This window comes from Pipistrellus kuhlii, unplaced genomic scaffold (assembly GCF_014108245.1).
Source record: "Pipistrellus kuhlii isolate mPipKuh1 unplaced genomic scaffold, mPipKuh1.p scaffold_m20_p_16, whole genome shotgun sequence".
NCBI classification, from domain to species: Eukaryota; Metazoa; Chordata; class Mammalia; order Chiroptera; family Vespertilionidae; genus Pipistrellus; species Pipistrellus kuhlii.
In genome coordinates, this window is record NW_023425471.1 from 23,179,982 (window position 1) to 23,204,083 (window position 24,102).

The 24,102-nt window shown below is 34.7% G+C and overlaps 1 protein-coding gene across 1 annotated transcript in view; it reads left to right on the plus strand.

The window, feature by feature from the left end:
• The first annotated feature begins 4,035 nt into the window (after positions 1 to 4,035).
• HDX (highly divergent homeobox) overlaps positions 4,036 to 24,102 on the plus strand; it is an 83,815-nt gene continuing 63,748 nt past the window's right edge. The window contains exons 1-2 of the mRNA XM_036439822.2: positions 4,036 to 4,182; positions 11,049 to 12,155. Coding sequence (XP_036295715.1) covers positions 4,036 to 4,182; positions 11,049 to 12,155 — 1,254 coding nt within the window. The remainder of the gene's footprint in view (positions 4,183 to 11,048; positions 12,156 to 24,102) is intronic.

The following is a 24,102-nucleotide window of genomic DNA, read 5'->3' on the forward strand; positions in this document are numbered from 1 at the left end:
TTATGGATTCCCCATTTTAACATCATATTTTTCAAAAATGAGTATTTATGAGTAAAATATTTTGGTACTTTGCAAATTAGTTAACCAGTTATGACATTATTAAGGGCATTATTAGAGCAGATTTTAAATATGACATCAGATGTATACAAACAATGTTATATAGGAATTTACCTGATATATTCCCATGTGAAAATATATCCTTAGCTATCAGGAACTTCTAAAGAAGTAGTTATTCCTAGAAACTATTTTTCAAGTACTTCTGAAGCAATAAACCTAAAATATGTTACTCATCATTCTCCTTGTTTGAATACAATATACTGAGCATAATTTAATATTTTCTCAATGGCTCAAGGTCCTCATTAAAACATCAAATTTTAAAGCTTAGAGCAATCTAACAAATCCCATGCCTGAATACTATAAACAAAAGGGTCTAGTTATACTTAAAAATAGAAATACATTATGACTGTAACACAAGTTATAATTTAAGAAAAATCAGTTTGCATATCCCAAATGATTGGGCCAATCCAGACTGAAAACTAAAATGTCATAGAATCTAATATTTTAGAGACTAGGAAATGGATGCTTATAGAAATCAAGTGATTTACCCAATATATCACAGTGGAGCTGAGAGTAGGTCACAGGTTGACTTATTCTTGTGGGATGGCATGTGCTGAGTGGGTGGTACAGTGCAAAGAATAAATCTTGGGGTAAAGCTAAATGACTTATTTCAGAATTTAATCCCATAATTCCATTACCTTTCCTACCCCAAACCAGTGGACCTCCATTTTTATAAAACTATTGGATAATTATTTAACTACCACACTAGAGGCTCCGTGCACAAAATTTGTGCACAGAGGGGGGTGGGGAAGGGATGGTGGTGTCCCTCAGCCCAGCCTGCACTCTCTCCAATCTGGGACCCCTCTCACAATCCAGGACTGCTTGCTCCCAACTGCTCTCCTGACTGCCTTCCTGATTGCCCCTAACCGCTTCTGCCTGCCAGCCTGATCACCCCCTAACCACTCCCATGCCAGCCTAATTGATGTCTAACTGCTCCCCTGCCAGCCTGTTTGCCCCCAGCTTCCCTCCTCTGCCAGCCTGGTCATCCCTAACTGCCCTCCCCTATAGAGTTGATTGCCTCTCAACTGCCCTCCCTTGCAGGCCTGGTGCCTCTTAACTGCCCTCCCCTGCTGGCCATCTTGTGGTGGCCATCTTGTGTCCACATGGAGGCAGGATCTTTCACCATATGCGGGCAGCCACCTTGTGTGCTGGAGTGATGGTCAATTTGCATATTACTATTTTATTGGATAGAATAGAGGCCTGGTGCATGGGTGGGGGCCAGCTAGTTTTCCCTGAAGGGTGTCCTGAATCAGGGTGGGGTTCCCTTGAGGCGTGGGGAAGCCTGGGTGAGGAGCCTGTGGTGGTTTGCAGGCCAGCCACACACCCCTGTCAACCCAAGCAGAGGCCCTGGTATCTGGGATTTATTTACCTTCTACAATTGAAACTTTGTAGCCTGGAGCAGAGCCAAGTCTCCTGCTCACTCTGTGGCTGCTGCCATTTCTTTTTGGATTTGTTTACATTCTATAATTGAAACTTTGTATCCTTGAGTGGAGGCTTAGGCTGCAAGGGCAGGTGGAAATCTTGGTTTCTTCCATTGCTGGGGGAAACCCTAGCCTGTTCTCTCCAGCTCAGCGGCCGTGGTCATTTTTCTTGGGATTTATCTTCTATAATTGAAACTTTGTACCCTTGAGTGGAGGCCTAGGCTGGCCAGGGTGTGTGGAAAGTTTGACTTCCTCTATTGCCAGGGAAACCCAAGCCTCTCAACTGCTCTCTGTGGCTGCAGCCTTCTTGGTTGGGGTTAATTTGCATGCTTGCTCTGATTGGCTGATGGGCATGGCTAGTGGGCATGGCTTGTGGGTGTAGAGGAATGATGGTTAATTTGCATATCACTCTTTTATTAGGTAGGATATACAGTATAAGAGCCAAATTTTTAAATTGTAGGTTTTTACAACTCTCAATTTTTGTGCAAATGATTAAGTTTTGGTATTATAGTCATTCAATATCGTTCCACTTAATAGACCAAAATAACTAGGGTGGATGGAGGTAATGACAAATTATCTTGCTTAAAAGGGTTGTTTACTTGCTGCAATTCGAAAGAAAAATAGTAGAGCTCTTGAGTGAAGTAGACTTCCTAATGTTGTTACTGAATTTAAGGGGAAAACTAAAAAGTTTACACTAGTGTTAGAGTTGTTGACTTCAGAAATCTGGTTAGTAATGGTTACCTATATTTGTCTGTTAGTATTAGTGACAAAGGACCAGCTGTGCTTTTGAAGATTCATATCACATTTGGGTAAATGTAGCAGTTTTAGCCAGCCAATAGAAAAATATGCCTTTATTATTAGGTCAGGTATCATCACACCTATCTCCCGTATGTTGTACTCTAGGCCTTTTATGGTTTTACAGCCATGCAGAACATGATCAGTGCCTTTTCCTTAAATATGCATTAGTGAATTTAAGTTTATCCCCTTCCTCAGAACTCATTCCAAAGTTCTTTGCATCTAAATCCACACTAGATGAAGATTTTCAGGTATTTGACTTCCATCTTTTGTTTCAGCAAAAACAATGTGCTCTAAAAACTGGCAGCCATAATAGTAAATATTGCTTTGATGGATGCTGTCCTCTGGACCCAACATCCTTGAAAATTGGTCAGATTTCACATAAAAGGTTTATACTTTTTCATAGATAACCCTTCAGAAAATTAGTGAAGTTTTTTATTTCTTAATGTTCCAGGAAGAAACTCTACTCTTATCTTTCTGGTGTCCTCTCCAATATCTGACTTTCTTTCATCAGATTGCTAGACATTAGATAGGAAGATGTTTGTATGAGCAAGAAAGGAAGTTGGGTGTACAAATGCAGAGGATTGCTATAGGACTGTCATCTTTAATTTGTTTATGAGATGGCTTTATAATTTAAAATATTCAGACAAAGGGAAGTTAATTTTTATGTCAGTGTACTTGTTTTTTTTTTTGTGTGTGTTTTTCCCCCCTTAACTAGTATACTAGAATTATTTCTATTTTGTTTGGCTTATAGTGTTGTTGTTTTGTTGTTGTTGTTTTTCTAATTGTGAGAGACACTTTCCTTGGGAAAGGTTTTTTTCTGACTGTCAACTTTTAGCAATAATTTCAGTGTGAAAGCTTTTAACAAGAATCTAAAATTGCCTTAATCTAATTATAAGTATTTTATATAAAATGCACTAATAAAATTAATCATTTTTAAAAAGAGTTTGACCTGCTTTTTACTTCTGATATTACCAGAGTTGTTTTCCCTTAATATTAAGTATGTTATATATTGATGGGAAGGATAAAGTATTTTCTAAATTTCTCTTTTCTAATTATGGTGGTGTTAATTTAATTAAAATACTTTTTATATGGGTTCTTTTTAGTAAAAAGTATGATTTTGATTCTTGATTTGTATACTATATAGTTATTAAAATAATTATTTTAGCATCACCTAAACCAATTTTCAGTCACTAAAACTTGTTTATTTTCAAGCTTTATAAAGGAGGTTTGTTTTAATATATCAAAAGTACCCTTTTACCCAGAAAGAAAGGAAAATAAGGCACTTTTTTTGTTCCAGAGCACAGCTTCTGGCTATAAGAAATATACCAGATGCCTTGCTTGACAAAGAACAGTGAGTGCTCCTGTTGATAATTGACCACGTATGGCTACCACCATCTCTGGCTTTATTAGCCATAAATATTTATTTCAGTGAAAGACACTATCCAGATAAGGCTTTCGCTTTATTGTCTTTAATGTTTGTGTTTTTTCTAAGCAAATTCAATGTATTTCCATTATGTATAATTTTTCAGTGCAAACCTGTCTCCGTTTGGCACACAGATTTTTGCCCACTAATGGGGATTAATTGACTTTAAAATATTTTGCAGCTTCAAAGCACTGAAGTGGTTTTTTAAAAACTTGTAAATTCTACACATACACAGTTTCCCCCCACAATTTTCAGAGTATCTTCTTTTATTTTTAGATGAATCTACGTTCTGTATTTACTGTAGAACAACAAAGGATTTTACAGCGTTATTATGAAAATGGAATGACAAATCAAAGTAAAAATTGCTTTCAGCTAATATTACAGTGTGCACAGGAGACTAAGCTGGACTTCAGTGTAGTCAGGGTAAGTATTGAGGTCTTACATTCTCGAATTTATAGCTTTTTATTCCAAGTTATAATTGCTTAATATAAGAAAAACTATGAGGGTATAAAGTCACTAACTTTATAAACAGATTCATTTCCCTGGTATAAATATATTAATTTAAAAATAAACCAAGCTAATTATTTATTATTTGTTTCTATGAATACCTTGAAGAAACTAAAAATAAGTTGGATTTAATCATATATTTAAATATCCCAGTCCTTCAAACTATTATAATGAATACCTTTAAAATTAGTTGTTGATTTTATGATGTCTTTAGCCTAGAATTAATATAGATAGATAGCCCTACAAAATTATATCAGTAAAACAGGCATTTACTTGAGAGACTATTGTATATCTAGCATATTTTCTTTTATCTAAAAACAAGAAAAAAGCATACTTTCAGGCATTTATAACTTGAGTATTTTTGTCTTTTTAGGAAAATCTAGACTTTCTTATGAATACTTCTTCTGTTTTTTAATTAAAATTTATGCATTTTAATGGGTTAGCAAGTGAAGGACAATAAATCACAAGGGAGGAAAGTTTTCTTTATCACAATCATATTCATCTGTAAAAATCAGAGCTGTCAAACATTTGAAAAGACAATGAGAAGGTGATAGAGAAGAGGCAAGAGATAAATCTATCAGAACTAGTCACAGATTTCACTAAGTGCATAGGTCCTTTTACGTTTTCTGGACATGCTACAAATCCTGCTGGCGTGAAGCCTTAGGGATTTAAATATTAGCAACTTTCTCCCATCCTTGTCATCATCAGACTACTTTGGTAAAGAGAAATAATGTCTTTTTTGTTTGTTTGTTTTTTCAGATGAACATTCAAAGACCATAAAGATAAAAATGTCTTGATAAGCAAAATTAGGGGGGTATGGGCATGAGTGGGGGGGATTGGAATGGGGGTTAAGGACAAATATGTGATATCTTAATCAATAAAGAAATGAATAATTATTTTTAAAAAACTAAATGATATATTTATCTTGAAATAAGGGAATTGTGCCACCAATTCTAGGGGTATGGTGATATTCAGGATATCTATTAATTATTGACTGAGATCAACCATCATAAAACTAGAAATTTTTCCTATTGATATCTTAAAATTTCATATTTGAAATGCCCTTTAGTGAACCTGAGAGAAAAATGTTTAATTGCTTTAGAAAAAATAATATCCTATCCAATAAAGAAAGAATATGCAAATTGACCATCACACCATCACAAAGTTGGCAGCACCCACAGTGGAGGTGGGTTTCTGTAACACAAGATGGCTGCACCCACAGTGGAGGCTGAGTTCCCCTAACGAGCCTTAAGGAGCAATCAGCAGGAACCTGAGGCTGCGTGGTACTGGGCCTGGGCAGGGGACCCAAGGCTGTGCCTCCTGCCCAGTGGGGCTTGACATGGGACCTCAGGCCATGCCCCCAGCCTGTCAGGGCTTGACAGGGGACCTCAGGCTGTGCCCCCAACCCAGTGGGACTTGATGGGGGACCTGAGGCTACACCCTCCACCCAGTGCCAGGCCACAGGACCTGAGGCTGTGCGCCTTGCCCAGCTGAGCTTGATGGGAGTGGGGCTGGCCAGATTTGGATCTTGACCAATGGGGCTGAGGCCAGCTGGATCTGGGTGGTCTTGCATGATTTTTAGGTGCCACAGGTGGGTGGGGACTTAACTCTAGGTCCCAAGGCATGCCCCAGACTCTGACAGGAGGGAGTTTTCATATACATTTTACTAATTTTCTTTCATTTCTGACACTTTTATTATAGAGAAAGGGCAAATAGCAATATTAAAATATTTCTTCTAATTAATCCCCTTTAAATGTGCACAAATATTGTGCCCTGGGCCACTAGTAAAGTGTATAATATTTCAAGTTGATGAGATTTTACTCCATAAGTACAAACTCATTCCCACTGCACCTATGGTAACTTTTTTCTTTCTTCCCTCTTTTTCCGTTTTATTTTACCATTGCTTTAAAGTGAAATGCCTTCTTAGGTAGCTGCTTTGTGGGCTGTGACCTTTTATATTTCAAATTTGTTATTGAATCTTTCCTAATAACTTACTTATTGTACTTAAATATTGAGAGTGTTAAAATACACACATTTATATTTATGCTTCAAATGATGTGAAATCTAAAACAAATTATAGAAATAAAAATAAATAAATTCATAGAATGTAAGCTTACAAGTAAAATATTATATACATTACAAGGAATTGTGTCAAACAAATTCATTCTCTCTATTGTAGGTGAGTGTATAGAAATTTGGTGTTCCAAATCTAAATTCCAACACAGTTTTGGTAGCTTTCGTAATCAGACAAAAAGAGAATTCTTTATCAACTCATAATTCACAACGAAACCTCCCCTCAGTATTTTGCTTGATCTGTATGTTCTTTTGAAACATAAATTACTTTTCTCATTTATAATATAGTGTTTGTTGTTTTTCTTCATTTTATACAACATAATCTTAATGTAAATAGAATTTAAAGGTTAAAATATCCATGCAAATATAAATATGACGGGTAATGGTACAGGAAAACAAAGAGAAAGGTCTTAAAAAAAGGAAAATAAGTTGGGAATTTCTAAGAGAAAACTGAAAAAAATCTTATGGACACTAAGGAGTGATGATCCAAGTATCTTTCCATTTTTTAAAATATATTTTATTGATTTTTTACAGAGAGGAAAAAAGAGGGCTAGAGAGTTAGAAACATCTATGAGAGAGAAACATCAATCAGCTGCCTCATATACACCCCCTACTGGGGATGTGCCCGCAACCAAGGTACATGCTCTTGATAGGAATCAAACCTGGGACCCTTCCATCCGAAGGCCGACACTCTATCCACCGAGCCAAACTGGTTTCAGCATCTTTCCATTTTTTATCTGGTATCACTTTCCTAGTCCAAATCCCAAATTAACATATCTATTTGTTTGACCCATTTTATCACTCACACCAATAAGGCCTTTGGAAAGAAAAATAATGTGTATTCTATAAGCACTGGTAAATTTTAGATTCTGTAAGTGAATGACTTTTAGGAAATTCTATTTTCAGCTATTTGGAACCATCAGACAATGATTTTCCTTATTTTAAACATTTTAAGTGGACATATTTTTAATACCTACTTTATTACTTTACTTCAGTAGATAATATTGAAAATAATTAAACCTTTACTTTTTGACTCCAAGTTTCAGTATGGAAATCAACTATTGTACTGTGCTCACATAATAATGCTCACAACTTGCTAAGGTATATGGAGTGACTTTCCCCTTTACAAAAATACACCAGTCTAATGATTTCTCACATCAATTCTCATGTATGTGCATGTGTGTGTGTTTCTTTCTCCATTTTAGTGAGCAATATGCATTTTGTAAACATTCTTAGTTTTGGTGCTAACAAAGTGTCTCCAAAAGTAAACTCAATCACCAAGGCCCCTCATATTTGTGATTTCTAAGTTATTATAAAATATAATATACCAAGTTTATTAAATCCTATATAATAAAAGGCTAATACCTTCATTGTCCACTATACCAGGAGTTCAATTAAGAGTTCAATCAGGGGGTGGGGTGACCAACCACCAGCAGCCCCTCCCCCTGGCTGGCTCCACCCTTTGATCACCCTCCACCTGATAGGGAATGGGGCCAGTCCACCAATTGCCTGCAGCCTCTCCCCAACCAGACCCCAACTGTGCACGAATTAGTGCACTGAGACTCTAGTTATATATAAAACAAAATAAAGTGAATTTTAAAGTCAGTGATTGTTTTAATAAAATACATGGGTCTTGTTTCATCTAGGTTGTCTGTCTTCTGAGGTTAGATAGCTGAGTGTCATATGCATATGATATTCTACTGAATTTTATTTTGTGATATGTAGATAATATAAATACCTAGGGATTTATGTAAACAATATTTGCACTATGTAAATAAGTTATAAATTAGCAATGCACTGGGATCACTCTTAAATTTCTGTGTTAGGATAAATATTCTGGTATTGTGATGAGAACATGGTAGACTATTTATTTGTTTTCTCAGAAATATTGCCGAGCTGCCCTTCCAATGTAGTAGCTCTTGAGTTCACATTTTACCAATTAACTATGGTTTCATGTTTATAATTTTTAAATGCAATGCTTATATATGTTTATGAAAATTGTGCCTTATAATTATTTTGCATATTTTTCATACTTGGAAAAACACTATCACAATAATTTATTTGGAATATTTGTAAAATTTACCTTTTTGAACCATACATCAAAATTACATTTATCTAAATAATTTAAAAAAAACACATTATTTATTGATTAAGATGTTATATATATATGTCCTTATTCCCTCATAACCCTCTTCTCCCCAACTCAGGTCCTCACCCCCCTGTTGTCTGTGTAATTGGTTGGGTTTATATGAATGCATACACGTCCTTTGGTTGATCTCTCCCCCTTACCCTCATCCTCCCCTACCTTCTTTTTAGATATTTCTCTTGAGTATATACTTTAAAACCTTCTAGATTTTTTCTCCTGTCTTATTCTGTGACATTTATATTCATTTGACCCTCTGTATATAATTCTCACTTCTACGGTTTAGTAAAACTAAATCAGAGTTCATTTAAAATTTCCACTGCCTCATATAAAGCAAAATAGAGCCATCTCAGTTTCTGGAACATTTTCTTTATTAGAGAAATATTAATTACGAAAGTATAAAATGGCCAACAGAGATGACTGCTTCAGGAATTTCTCACCATAGTGGAAGAAAAATGTTTTGAGATCAAGAAAATTGATTTTAAATTCTGGTGGCAGGTATCCACAAGTCACTTAACATTTCTAAATCTCAGTTTCTTTACTTACACAATTTTTAAGTAACACCTACTAAAGGAAATAATATCTATAAAAACAAATGATGGGTATTTAATACATGGTAGTTTTTATTTATAGTATTGCAGCAGCATTAATATAGCTTATAGTATAAAGAGCATAGCAAATTGGATCATTTTTGTGGTCTTCTAAAACTTTTGGTCACACAAAAGTTAACCAAATATTAAATCTATCCTGCACCATGTCTGTGTGAAGCTAGTTCATTTAATGTTCTCACTTATTTATTTTTTAAGAATTTTTAATAGATTAATGTATTTTGGTAGTGTATAATCTGGTGTACATTTTGAAATAATTATAGAGTTTATTGATCACATTATGAAATGAAATATTTCTTATTGCACATTTTAAGAAGAATCATGATTCAATGTAATAATACTAAGATTATTATAATACATTATTTATATAAAAATACATTTTTGTAATCAATTCCTGAATGCCAATCACTGGTGTTATTTTATTAATAATATATTTTCTGTTTCTAAAAGCAATACATATTTATACCATAAAATTGGTACGGAGACAAAAGTGTAAAGAAGAAAATAATTACCATAAATTAATGACAAACAGGAAAATATTTGTAACTTATGACAAAATGTTGCTACCTTTAGTAGAAAAATGCTCCTGTAAATCAATTAAAGAACAAATACCCAATATGAAAATACGTAAAGGAAATGGATAAGCAATTCTATCAAAGCAATTTAATAACCATAGTAATTTAAACCAAAACAGCAATTATATACCTCTTATTAACTCCTGGAGTACAAAGGACCACAAAAAAGGTAATGCAAAGTCTTGATAAGGGTGTGGAGAAAGCAGAACTCTTATAAATGCATGGCAGGATACTTTGAAAATATCAAAAAGCACAAGTTTCTTTCTAGAATAACATTCTAACAGACCAATAGCACAAGGATGCATGTACAATGATGTGTGTTGTTCATAATAGTGAATATTTCTTTTTTTAAATATATATTTTATTGAATTTTTACAGAGAAGAAGGGAGAGGGATAGAAAACTTAAAAACATCTATTAGAGAGAAACACCTGCCTCCTGCATACCCCCTACTTGGGATGTGCCTGCAACCAATGTACATGCCCTTGACCGGAATCGAACCTGGGACCTTTCAGTCCGCAGACCGACGCTCTATCCACTGAGCCAAACCGGTTTTGGCAATAGTGAATATTTCTAAAAACAACCTAAATATCTAGCAATAATTAAATTAACCAAGTTATAAAATATTAATAGAAGAAAAATTCTTAAACCTGAAAATTGCAAGTATATATTTAACACTATTAGAAACATTTTCCAATGACATTAACTACCTTAACTATGCTTCCAATTTTTCATTATTATAAAGAAACATATGATGAGCATCAATACATACAAACTTATATACATCTATGATTATTTTTAGGATAAATTCACAAAAGTGAATTTACTAGGTCAAAGGATATAAACATTTTTTAAAATATATTTTATTGATTTTTTACAGAGAGGAAAGGAAGGATGTAGAGAGTTAGAAACGTTGATGAGAGAGAAACATCAACCAGCTGCCTCCTGCACACCCCCTATCGGGGATGTGCCCGCAACCAATGTACATGCCCTTGACCGGAATCGAACCTGGGACATTTCAGTCCGCAGACCAAAGCTCTACCACTTGCCAAACTAGTTTCGGCAGGATATAAACATTTTTAAAGTTCTTGCTATGGATAAATTAATTGGTTGGGTTTTGAGGACAGGAGCAACAATACAATTCAATTATCAAAGTCCCTTGGTATTTATTAAATACAAGTCCCTGATTATTCTGGACCTTATACTTTAGTTATTTTTAATTTTATTATCTCTCTTTTTTTACCTTTAATATGTAATGGCCTTGGTTCTCTGACAGATGGAAATACAATTTATCATACAGGAATCGTTTTATCTTGTCTTTTCGTTAAGAATTTTTCTATAACATATATATATATATATATATTTTTTTTTTTTATTCTTCCAGACGTGGGTCGGCAATAAGAGAAGAAAAATGAGCAGTAAAAATTCTGAATCAGGAGCAGCAACAACAGGAACTATTTCTGGTACCTCTTTGTCAGCTCCAGACATTACAGTAAAAAATGTGGTTAATATTTCTCAACCCTCAAGCCAACAGTCTTCTTGGTCATCTGCCAATAATGATGTTATTGTGACTGGAATATACAGTCCAGCTAGTTCACTAAGTAGGCAAGGAACAACTAAATATACAAATACACAAATTACAGAAGCACATAAAATTCCCATTCAGAAAACTGCCAGTGAAAATGGTACTGAGTTTCAGCTGCACATTCCTGTTCAAAGACAAGTAGCACACTGTAAAAATGCCTCTCTGCTCTTGGGTGAAAAAACGATTATCTTGTCAAGACAGACAAGTGTGCTAAATGCTGGAAACTCCGTATATGCAAAGAAAAACTACGGAAGCTCTTCAATGCAAGCCTCTGATATCATGGTATCTCAAAAGCCATCTTGTCACCGACCTTGCAAAATTGAACCAGTTGGAATTCAAAGGCCATATAAGCCTGAACACACGCGTCTAACATCACATAACTTATGTGGGCAAAAACCACCTATTAGAGATCCTTACTGTAGAACACAAAACTTAGAAATCCGTGAAGTATTTTCATTGGCAGTTAGTGATTACCCCCAGAGAATTCTGGGAGGAAATCCTCCACAGAAGTCTAGTTCAGCAGAAGGAACTTGTTTCTCCATTGCAATGGAGACCGGAGATGCTGATGATGAATATGCCAGAGAGGAAGAGTTAGCACTGATGGGAGCACAGATACCAAGCTACTCAAGATGTTATGAAAGTTGCAGTTCCCTTCAAGCTGAGAACCAAAGTACAGCTTTGCCAGGACCAGGAAGAAATATGCCAACTTCACAGATGGTGAATATTAGAGACTTGTCAAACAATGTACTGTATCAAAACAGAGACTACCATTTGACACCACGGACCTCATTACATACAGCACCTACAACAATTTACAGTAATACAAATCCACCACGGAATAATTTTTCTTCACATTTTGCATCATCAAACCAATTGAGGTTATCACAAAACCAAAACAATTACCAGGTAATGTGTAAGTTTGTTATATAAAGGTTTTAAAAAGCATTGTTTGGTATAAAAAGCTGTGTTGGTACCCAGTTAGACTTGAGACCTGGGTCCCATAACTCACATTTTGAAGTCATTTTGAGATTTTTTTTTTTTTTTTTTTTTTTTGCTTCAAAATGGTGATTTGGGGTCATCTCTTTGAGGAATCTTGCATTTTTTTTGGTCATGTTTAATTATGGTTTTTTTTTTCTTTGTGGAATATAATAATTTTTATAACATGGCAGCTTTCTCCTGACATTTAAAACGATTTGACCAGCAAATACTAGCCTTATGGGAAGCAACTTATTTGCCATCACTAAAATAGGACTAAATTGGCTACATTCATCTCCTTGAACACAGTTTATTCCTATAATGATTTTTACTTGTAGTGTGAGGAGATGTCACTGGATGAGTGGTGCTTTCCCTGGATACATTTGCAAGGGAAGTTAATAATTTCTCTAGGTGATGATGGCTGGGAAGTCAGACCCTGCTGTAACTCAGCCAACTCCTTTCTCTAAAAGAAAGTGTTTTATTCAAATGTTCAGTGGAACATTAATCACAGAATCTTTTCAAAAAATGTGTATAAGGCATGTTCAGAATAAAAATTAAAGCAAATTTTACCTGTGAAAAAATTAATTACATTACTTCCCCAAATATTTAATTATCTACACGTGCTTCAAATACTCTCAAGAGTGAGGTATAAAACTTTCTTAGAACACCCTTTAAAGTCATAGATCACCTCTTAAAAATCTGTTTCAGAGAATTTGAATTGCAGAGCATGAATATTTGCCTTTTTTTCCTTGCTACTAGCTAGACTTTAATTTGTTCAAACACAATATTTAAATTTTATTTGAATTTAAGATGCTTCCTGGCTATTCTCAATTAATATAAAAAATAAACTTACCTTATCTCCCTTCATTTTATAATACTCTACTTCAAAATGAAAAGTAATATTAGAGTATGAGAACTATCCCCCTGGCACCTAGCCTTAACAGAAGAGGACTCTATCATCATCATTAGTCATAATTTTTATTGAGAGTCTACTAATTTTTCTGTATTTGCTCTTTCCTAAAGCATACTTAAACTAACATTGAATCATACCATAAAGTTCCTCCTCAACACTCCTTTCATTCCCTGCTTTTATATTTTTACTTTTTCACTCCTTCAGTTTTGTTTTTAATAACAATATTGACAATATGTTTAGCATTGTTGAAAGTTTTACACAGGCATCATCAGTTACATTATATACTTGATCTCACTTAATCTCTGTGGCTATCTAGACATACAGATACTTGATCCACATTCCAATAACTTGTCCAGGATCACACAGCCAGTACATGTGAGAGCCACGATACAACTCAGATATATATCATTTTTTCTCCTGCTTTACCATAAACCCTAACAATGTTAAATGCATTAGAGTATTTGGAGGTCTGAGAGTAAAATTTAAATTTTTAATTTTTCATAAGCTGAAAAATTAATTTTTCATAAGCTGAAAAATTAATTTTTCATAAGCTGAAACTTTTCCCATAAGGACAATTTATCCTATAGTTATACCTTTTCATAGTCTCTATTTTTTCCTGAAAAAACTTTTAAAGGGATTTAATTTACATAAAATAACTTTAAGTGGAATAAAACTTAGCTAATTTTTAAAAAGTAATATTTTTAAAGAAAAGCAGTCTGACATCATTTCAAGCACGGGTTTAGAATTTAATATACCTGGGTTCAATCTAGGCTCTGCCACTTTCTACTTGTGTGATTTCGGGCAAGTGACAGTTTCCTCATTTGTATAATATGGTTAGTAACACCTACTTTTCAGGAATGCTGTATCAAGAAATGGCACAATCCGTGCCAGGCTGCTTGCATGCTCCATGATTTAAATTTTCTTATATTTAAAACCTCACAATTAGAAAGTTAATGAAATTGCTAGTTTAGGACTTCATATTCTACTAGAAGCATGTTGCAGGAAGATTCCTGCAATAGGGCTTCCTGCTGTGGTCTGCTTCCCTCTCTTCTCTCCAACCCCGCCTGCTTCCCTCCCTTCTCTCCAACCCCGCCTGCTTCCCTCCCTTCTCTCCAACCCTGCCTGCTTCCCTCCCTTCTCCACTAACCTGCTTGCTTGCTTGTTTCTCCCCAGCTTCGTTCTCTTCTGCAGCACTTGGCTTCCTTCTAGGCTGTCTTCAGTCTTCCCTCTGTGCCCAGATATGCAAAGTAACCACCATCTTGGTTGGGTTAATTTGCATACTCGCTCCTGATTGGCTTCTGGGTGTGGCTTGTGGACTTAGTGGAGGTATGGTCAATTTGCATGTTTATCTTTTATTAGATGGGATTTCAAGTAAAATATTGCAATATCACATTGTAGTTGGGGACATAATAGGTGTAGTGCTGGCTGAGAGGAGACGAGATCAGCTGTCAACTTCATCGTCATCTATCAATTAAAATCCCATGCATTTCTCTCTTTTTAAAAAAATATATTTTATTGATTTTTTACAGAGAGGAAGGGAGAGAGATAGAGAGCTAGAAAAGTCGATGAGAGACAGGCATCAATCAGCTGCCTCCTGCACACCCCCCACCGGGGATGTGCCCGCAACCAATGTACATGCCTCTGACCGGAATGGAACCTGGGACCTTTCAGTCTGCAGACCGACGCTCTACCACTGAGCCAAACCGGTTTCGGCAACATGCATTTCTCTTTATATTATACCAGACCTCCTCCAACTTGACTTTGGACAGTATGTTTGCAGAGAATTCTTGGGGCATCATTACCCCACCTTTCTTTTAATTAGTGGATGGTTGGGGAAAACAAGGCAGCCTGGGGAAGTGTTATAAATCAGGTTTAGCATCTTAGTTTATTAGGGTTGCTATAGTATAGCAAAAATACCGTACACTGGTGGCTTAAACAACAAAAATTTATTTCTCCAAGTTTTGGAGGCAAGATCAAGGTTTTGGCAGATTCTGTGTCTGGTAAGATCCCATTTCTTAATGCATAAAAGACCATCTTCTCACTGTGTCTTTATAAGGAGTAAGGAAGTGTCTTTTGTAACAGCACTAATCCCATTCTTGAGGGCTCCGTTATTATGAATTCACTACCTTCTAGAAGCCCAATCTCAAAATACTATCACATTAGGTTTCAACAGCCGAGACACAAGCATTCAGTCCATGTTACTTATTCTCCAAGATTTTAATAAAGCTCATTACCAAGCTGTATTTCTGTAACATCATGACTTAGAAAAATAGAATGTCTGGCCATCTTGGCAGCTTTCTAGATGTGAAACTAAGGCATACAATTCTATTTCATTTCTGTCCCTGGGAATATGTAACAGATATATTTGCCTCTTCTTTTTGTTACACTTCGTATCTTCAACTTAGTGCTGAAGGATATTCTAATTCCAAGCTATCTTGGTGAATAAGTACAAATTGAGGGAATTCTAAAGGATGCTAACAAGTTTAAATCTGCTCTTATTTGCAGCCCCTTGGGAATCATAATAAGGTTAGAGTTGTAGTAAGGAAACTGTTAGGAGGTTGCTGTACCAGGATACCATAGCCCAATTACATTAAAAAACTTTCCAGGCTAACTTCATTCCTTAGAGGACATATTGAAGCCCCTATTGGTCTCTAAAGTGCCATTCACATTTCATGACATTACTGTTAGTCCATTATTTCTCATTAGCTTTTAATTATTAAAGATTTATAATTAATAAGAATTTATGTAAAGATATAGGAACATTTAGGAAGATAAGTGCTATAAGATTTTTTTGTTGCAATTATCATTATGGCTTAATAATTAACTGCATTCCCAACCTTCATGAATTTCATAAAGATGTAAAAGCTTCTTCTTCTTTTTTTTTAAGTACCCTTGACCAGAATTGAACCCAGGACCCTTCGATTCCCAGGCTGATGCACTATCCACTGAGCCAAACCAGCCAAGGGTTGAGCTTCTTTTAAAAGATACTTTATAAGTTCAATGGACTTATCCCTATTAGTAAAAGTGCTTTGGTAGTGCCTTCCAACTTTCATCAGTATTTCTGGATTCTGGTGCATTAAAAAAATAAATAAATAAATAAATAAATAAAAAAAAAAAAAATATATATATATATATATATATATATATATATGTGTGTGTGTGTGTGTGTGTGTCTGTGTGTGTGTGTGTGTGTGTGTCTGTGTGTGTGTGTGTGTCTGTGTGTTTAATAGTCGCAAAAATTTTAAACATCATGGCATTCTAAACCAGTATAAATGATATTTTGCTCTGAGGAAAATGAAGGTCAGTAACATTCAGTGACTGTTAAAATATTAATAATTTTCAGGCAAATATTCAACTTCAAGAAAGTAACAGTAGTCTGTATTGAATGGCTTTAGTGAACAGGTATAATTTTACAGAACTTCATTGTGATAAAATTCACATAGTTTAGAATTCACATATTAGAAGTATATAATTGGCCCTGGTCTGGTAGCTCAGATTGTTAGAATGTCTTGATATGCCAAGGTTGCAGGTTTGATACCCAGTCAGGGCACATACAAGAATCAACCAATAATGCATTAATAAGTGGAACAACAAATTTATGTTTCTCTCTCCTCTCTCTCTTAAATCAATCAATCAATAAAAAAGAAGTGTATAATTAAGTATTTTTTATATATTCAGGGAAATGTTCAAGCAGCACCCTAATCTAATTTTAGAATATTTAATCACTTCATAAATTAATGATGTACCCATTAGCACACCAAATCCCCCATCCCAGCAGTAGAACAATCACTAATCTTTTTTTCCTATTTCTGCAGAATTAGCTATTTTAGATATTATTACAGGTGGAATTATACAACTTGTGTTCTTTTGTAACTGGTTTCTTTCAGTTACCATAATGTTTCCAAGATTTGTACAGGTTGTAGTAAGTGTCAGCATTTCATTTTATTACTCTTTATGTATACTGCCATCCATTAGTTGCTGGACATTGGATTTTTTCTACATTTGTCTATTGTGAATAATGCTATGAACATTCACATACAAATTTTTGTATGGGCCTATGTTTCCAAGTCTTCGGGATGTATATTTAGGAATGGATGTCCAGTTCATATTGCAAATCTATGCTTAACATTTTAAGAAACTGACAAAACTTTTTCTAAAATGCCTGTACCACTTTACACTCCCATATTAATGTATAATGTATCTAGTTTCTCCACATCTGAACCAATATTTATGTCAGTCATTTTTGATTTAGCTGCTTTCATGGGTGTGAAATATCTCATAGAGGTTTTGATTTGCATTGCCCTGTTAGCTATTAATGTTAACCCTCTTTTCTTGTGCTTAATAGCCATGTGAGTATTTCATTTGGAGAAATGTTTATTCAGATAATTGGTACGTTTTTCTTTTTTTTTTCTTTTTGAGTTGTAAGTGTTCAGGTTTTTTTTTTTTTTTTATATATATTCTCTATAATAGTCCTTGTTATATTTATGATTTGAAAATATTGTCTCCCACTCCATATACTGCTTTTCACTTTCTTGAGGGTAATGTTTATACATGAATGTTTTTAATTTTTATGAAGTTCAATACACCTATTGTCACTTATGCTTTCAGTGTTGTATCAAAGAAAATAATATCTTAAGGCAAAGTAACAAAGACTGACATTTATGTTTTCTTCTAAAAATCTTATATTTGTGTATCTTATACTAGTATGTAGGCCTTTCATCTGTTTTGATATAGTGTTTGCATATGGAATGAGAGAGGAGTTCATTTTGATTCTTTTGCATATGTATATTCAGGTATCACAGCACTATTTGTTGAAAGCACTATACATTCCCCAATGAATAATGCTTTTGCTATTCTTCTCAAAATCAATTGATCATATGTAAGAGTTTATTTCTGGGTATATAATCTATCCATTTGCATATCTATTTGTATATGTGTATTTTTATGTCAATACAACATTGTTTTGATTACTGTAACTTTATTAGAAGTTTTGAAATTGGGAAGTGAGTCCTCCAACTGAACTCTTTTCAAATTAATTTTGTATATTCTAGGTACCTTGCATTTACATATGACTTTTAGGATCACCTTGTCACTTTCTGCAAAAGAAAGCCACCTGGACTATTTATAGAGATTATGTTCCATTGTATAGCAATTTGGGAATATTGCCATTATAATTATATTGAGTCTTCTGATCCATATATGCCTTTCCACTTATTACATCTTCTTTAATTTTTAAATAATTTGTTCTAGTTTTCAGTAGATAATGCTTGCGTTTATTCTATTAAATTTATTCTGAAGTATATGACTCTTTCTGATGCTACTTTAAATGAAATTTCTATACTAATTTAATTGTATTGCTCATTAATTTTTGAATATCAAATGTATTCTGAAAACTAATATATTACTTATAGTAAACAACAGGGAATCCCATCGACAAGCACAGATAGCTTCCACTTGTGTAAAATTTTACTTCTTTTTATTGACTAATTTCTAGTAACTCTAATACCGTGTTGAATAGAAATGGTACAAGATATGTTTCTCTTCCTATGGATCTTAGGTGGAAAACGTTAAATATGATGTCACCTGTTGAATTTTGTTGATGCTCTTTGTCAGGATGAGGAGGTTCTCTTTCATTCCTGGTATGTTAACTGATTTTCTCGTGAAAGGATATTTATTTTTTTCAAATGATATTTCTGTATCTAATGAGAAATTCTGTGCATTTCTTTATATTTTATCAATATAGAGTATTACATCTTTTTCTTTTTCTTTTTTCAGTAATTATTTTTGTATATTTTTCAAATTAAGATATAATTGACATAGAGCACTGTATACCTTAAGTTGTACAGCCATAATTATTTCAGTTACTTATATTGTGAAGTTGCCATAATAAGATTAGTCAATATCGAGTGTTTTAGTTAATAACAGTGTTTTTCTTCTTGTGGTGAGAACTCTTAGAGCTAATCTCTTAACAACTTTCAAATATACCATACAGCAATGTTAACTATAATTATCCTATTGTACATTATATACCTAGTACTTATTTATCTTATATAACTGAAAGTTTGTACCTTTTGAACACCTTCATCTATTGTAATTCCCCCAAACTCTGGTACCCACAAGTCTGATCTCTTTTTCTATGAGATTTAAAAAAAATTTTTTTTTACATTTCACATATAAATGAGATAATATGGTATGTATTTATCTTTGTCTGATATATTTCAATTAGCATAATGTTCCTAAGGTCCATTCATGTTGTCACTTATACCAGGTTTTTCTTCTTTTTCAGAGCTGAATATTTATCCAATACATACAGGGTGTCCCAAAATAACATATACACAATTTGAATGATTATAAACTCAGTGTTTATTAACACACAGTTCATTTTCAACATTTAAAAGAATCTACAGAAATGAGTAACTTTTTTTTTTTGTCAATGCCTGTTTTTAAATTGATGACTTTTCTGGTCCGGGCACTGCTGATAATGTGAAGCAATGGAATTGCACACATCAATAATCATTTTATTCGGCATTTGTGCACCCTCAATTCATCAACTGTTGCAACCTTATCTTTTATGTATCCTTATTTTAAAAAGTCTAGTGGCACTAAATTTTCTCTGTTCAATGCTTAGTCTGGCTTCACCCATTATTTTAAATCAGCTAAACCTGAAAAAAAGTGAAAATTAAGTGAGTTATCAGCTTTAAAGTATGTATACAGCCCTAGCCGGCTTGGCTCAGTGGATAGAGTATAGGCCTGTGGACTGAAGGGTCATGGGTTTGATTCGGGTCAAGGGCATATGCCTGGGTTGCGGGCTCTATCCCCAGTAAGGGGTGTGCAGGAGGCAGCCAATCAATGGTTCTCTCTCAAGATTATTTATGTTTCTATTTCTCCCTTTCCCTTCTTCTCTGAAATCAGTAAAAATATTTTTAAAATATGTATACATTTTGAGAACACCCTATATATAGTAAAAACTACATAATGCAACACATTATATAGTTTTTCTAATACATATATATTAGAACAGCATTATTTACAACAGCCAATATATGGAAACAGCTTAAGTGAATGAACATAAGCCATTTCCATATCTTGGCGATGGAGATATCTCTTTGACAAAATGTTTTCATTGACTTTGGATCTATTCCCAGAAGTGGAACTGCTGGATTGTGTGATAGCTTTATTTTTAATATTTTGTGGAACCACCATAATGTTTTCCATGGTGGCTGTATCAATTTATAATCCCAACAACAATGCACAAGTGTTGCCTTTTATCTACATTCTGTCACCACTTTTTATCTCTAATTATTTATTCTAGCTATCATAACAAACTTAAGGTGATATCCCATTGTGGTTTTTTAAATATTTTTTTTTTTTTGCTTAAACTATTACATATTTCTACTTTTTTTCTCCATTGACCTCCTCCAGCCTGCTCCTACTCCTCCCCCCCACAGGCCTTCAACACCCTATTATCTGTGTCCATGGGTTATGCATACATGCATACAAGGTCTTTGGTTGATTACCTCCCACCCACCACTGTGTTTTTTATTTGCGTTTTCCTTTTTTGATTAGTGATATTGAGCACATTTTCATGCATCTATTAGTCTTTTATATATTTTGGATATTAATCCCTAATTAGACACATGGCTTTAAAATATTTTCCCATTTTTATGTTGTCTTTACATTTTGTTGATATTTTTTATTTCTGTGCAGAGTTATTTAGTTTGATGTTGTCCCACATATATTGCTGTTTACTTTCTTTCTTGCTTGTGCTTTAACAGTCACATGCAAAAATCATTGCTCAGGCCCATGTCAAGTAGATTTTTCCTATGATTTCTTTGAAAAGTTTTATGATTTCCAGTCTTACATTTAAGTCTGCAATCTATTTTGAGTTAATTTTTGTGAATGGGTTAAGATAGAAGTCTAGTTTCATTTTTTTGTATGCAAATATCCAATTTTCCCAGTACTATTTTTTTTTAAGAGAAAATACTTTCTCCATTGAGTTTTCTTGGCTTCCTTATCAACTATTAGTTTATAGTAAATGCACTGGTATATTTCTGAGATCTTGATTTTGTTCTGTTGGCTTGTGCATCTTTTTTCTAATCTTTATTGTTGAAAGTATTACATATGTCCTATTTTTTCACCATTGACCCTTCTAGCCTGCTTCCATCCTCTGCCCCTGGTCTTTATCTGTGTCCATGGGTTATGCATATTTGCATAAGAGTTATTTTTATGCCAGTACCTTACTGTTTGATTACTATAGCTTTTTCAAATAGCTTGAAATTAGGAATTGTGATGTCCCTATTGCTTTGATCTTTCTCAAGATTACTTTGTCTATTTAGAGTCTTTTATGGTTCTATACAAATTTTAGGATTATTTTCTACTTTCTTAAAAAATGCATTAAGAATCTTGATAAGGACTGCATTGAATCTATAGATGGGTCTGGGTTTTATGGACATTTTAACCATATTAGTTTTTTCAGTCCATGAACACAGGATGCTGTTCCATATACTTGTATCTTTTTCAAATTCTTTTATCAATGCCTTATAATTTTCAGAGTAGATATTTTTTACCTCCTACATGAATTTATTCCTGATTATTTTGTTGTTTATAATGCTATTTAAAATTGGATTATTTTCTTTACTTCGTTTTCAAGTAATTTATTGTTAATGTAAAGAAATGTTGCTGGATGGCAGAATAGGTAAACACTGGTAATTGGCACCTTTCAAAACCATATCAAAATTACAACTATAATACAGAGCAGTAATCATTCAGAACCACCTGGAATCTGGCTGGAAAGAAGTACTACAGCTAGACAATTAAAGAAGAAAGCACATCGAAACTCGTAGGAGGAGTGGAGGCACAGAACAGGCTGGTCTGACACACTCATGTGGGAATATTGTGGATGTGGAAGCCTCTCGTGAGGAATAAGGGGTCCCAGTCCCACACTATTCCCCAAATCCTAGGATCTAAAGCTAGAAAGAAAAACTCCCATAAGTTTGGGCTGTAAAAACCAGTATGAATTGTGGCTGAGTGACATAGAAGCTCCTGGAGACCTAGGCAGTTTCTCTTAAAGAGCTGGTATGCAGACTTACTCATACTCGATTCCTCTAGGCTCCCATACTCGGATGGCAGCTTGAAAGGAACCTGACACATTTGGGGAAGAATTGTACTGTCTGAGATCAGAACAAGAACATGAATTTATCCCAGACAAAGGTGACTAGGGAGGTTGGACCTTACAGGACACTTACTACACAAGGTATCTCTACGAATTCCAGGAGACATAGCAGCTCTACCTAATACATAGAAAGAAACACAGGGAAGGAACCAAAATACAGAGATAAAACAAACAAACAGCAACAACAACAACAAAAACAACCACATGTCACAAATGAAAGAACAGAAGAAATCCCCAGAAAAAGAACTAAATGGAAAGGAAGTAAGCAAGCTACTAGATACAGAGTTCAAAAGAATGATTATAAGGTTAATCAATAATCTTAATGAGAGATTCAAGGGACTTAGTGAGAATTTCAACAACTCCCTTAAATTGTCCTCCTGTTTTTTAGTTTTTTCTTTTTTTTTTGTTTTTTCTTTTTGGTTCTCTGACTCCGTGACCTTTCTACCCTGTCTTCTAAATCACTGATCAGATCCTTGGTTTCCCCTAATCTGTTGTGTGTTTTTTCCACTGTGTTCTTTATTAGTGCTATGTCATACTTCATAGTTAGTATGTCTTTTCTCATGCTGTTGGGCATCTTTGCCATTATTTCTCTGAACTCTGTCTGAATGAAACCACAGAGACTAGAATAATAAGAAATAAATAAAGCAAATACATAAAGATAGATGAAAAATGAAGAAAGAAAGGAAATATAAAATATAAAACAGAAAATGTAACTAAAAATGAAGAAAAAAAGTGAAGTGGCATTTGTTTCAGCAGAGTTTAGTGCCTCATGGGGGATCCCTTTGGATCCTACTCTTCTGTTCTGACTGGCCTTTTGGGCTTCCTGTGAGCTATTTAGTACTACCGTATTTTTCGGACCATAAGACGCACCGGACCATAAGACGCACCAGTTTTTAGAGAAGGGAAATGAAGAAAAAAAGATTCTGAAACAAATAGTGTCCTAAAATATTTTATGTGCATTAAAACCCAACATCACAGTCATAAACACATGTAATCAACCCTGTAAAGTAAACAGCAGCATTTAGAACCATTTTAGAGCCGGGCAAGCACACAGAGACCACACAGAGCCGGGCAAGTAAAAAAACTTTTTTTTAAAAGTATATGTGTAGGCTATATTTGGACCATAAGACGCAGGGACTTTTTCCCCCCACTTCTGGGGGAAAAAAAGTGCGTCTTATGGTCCGAAAAATACGGTAACTACTTTCAGAAACTGTCCTCCTCTGTCTTTTTGCAACCTACTTGAAGTTCCAAGAGATTCACAGACCCAGCTTTTGTCTCTGTCTCCATAGAACTTGGCTGCAGGCAGGAGGTGTCAATCTGCCCTGTAAAGTATTTTTGTTAGCAGCTTAGGGCTCAAGGCTGGGTCAGCAAACATCCTTTGTTCCCATGGCTCCTCCTCTGCTCATCTTTGCCTGCTATCCAGCTATCAATCTTAATCACTCAGAAGTCTGTTTCTGAAAGAGCTTTAGGCAGGGGAGGTTTTGTTTGGCTTTCAGGGAATGTGGTGGGTGTGTTTCCCTCTCATAGCCATTGCACTTCATGTGACCCAAAAAATATTACTCTGCCCTGGGCTAGACAGAGATCCTTGCATGGAGATCAACGGGGTCTGCTGGAAACCTGGAGTTTTTATCAGTTCTCCAGTGTGGGGAAACTACCAGTCCTTGTTGTCAGGATAGTGGTGCAGACAGCCCCTCCCCTATTTCAGTCATGGATGCTCCCTGAGACTATTCCAAACCCATAGGCATTGCCTCTTTTTTGTTTTCTCTGAAAAATCTCAGAATGCAGGGCTCCTG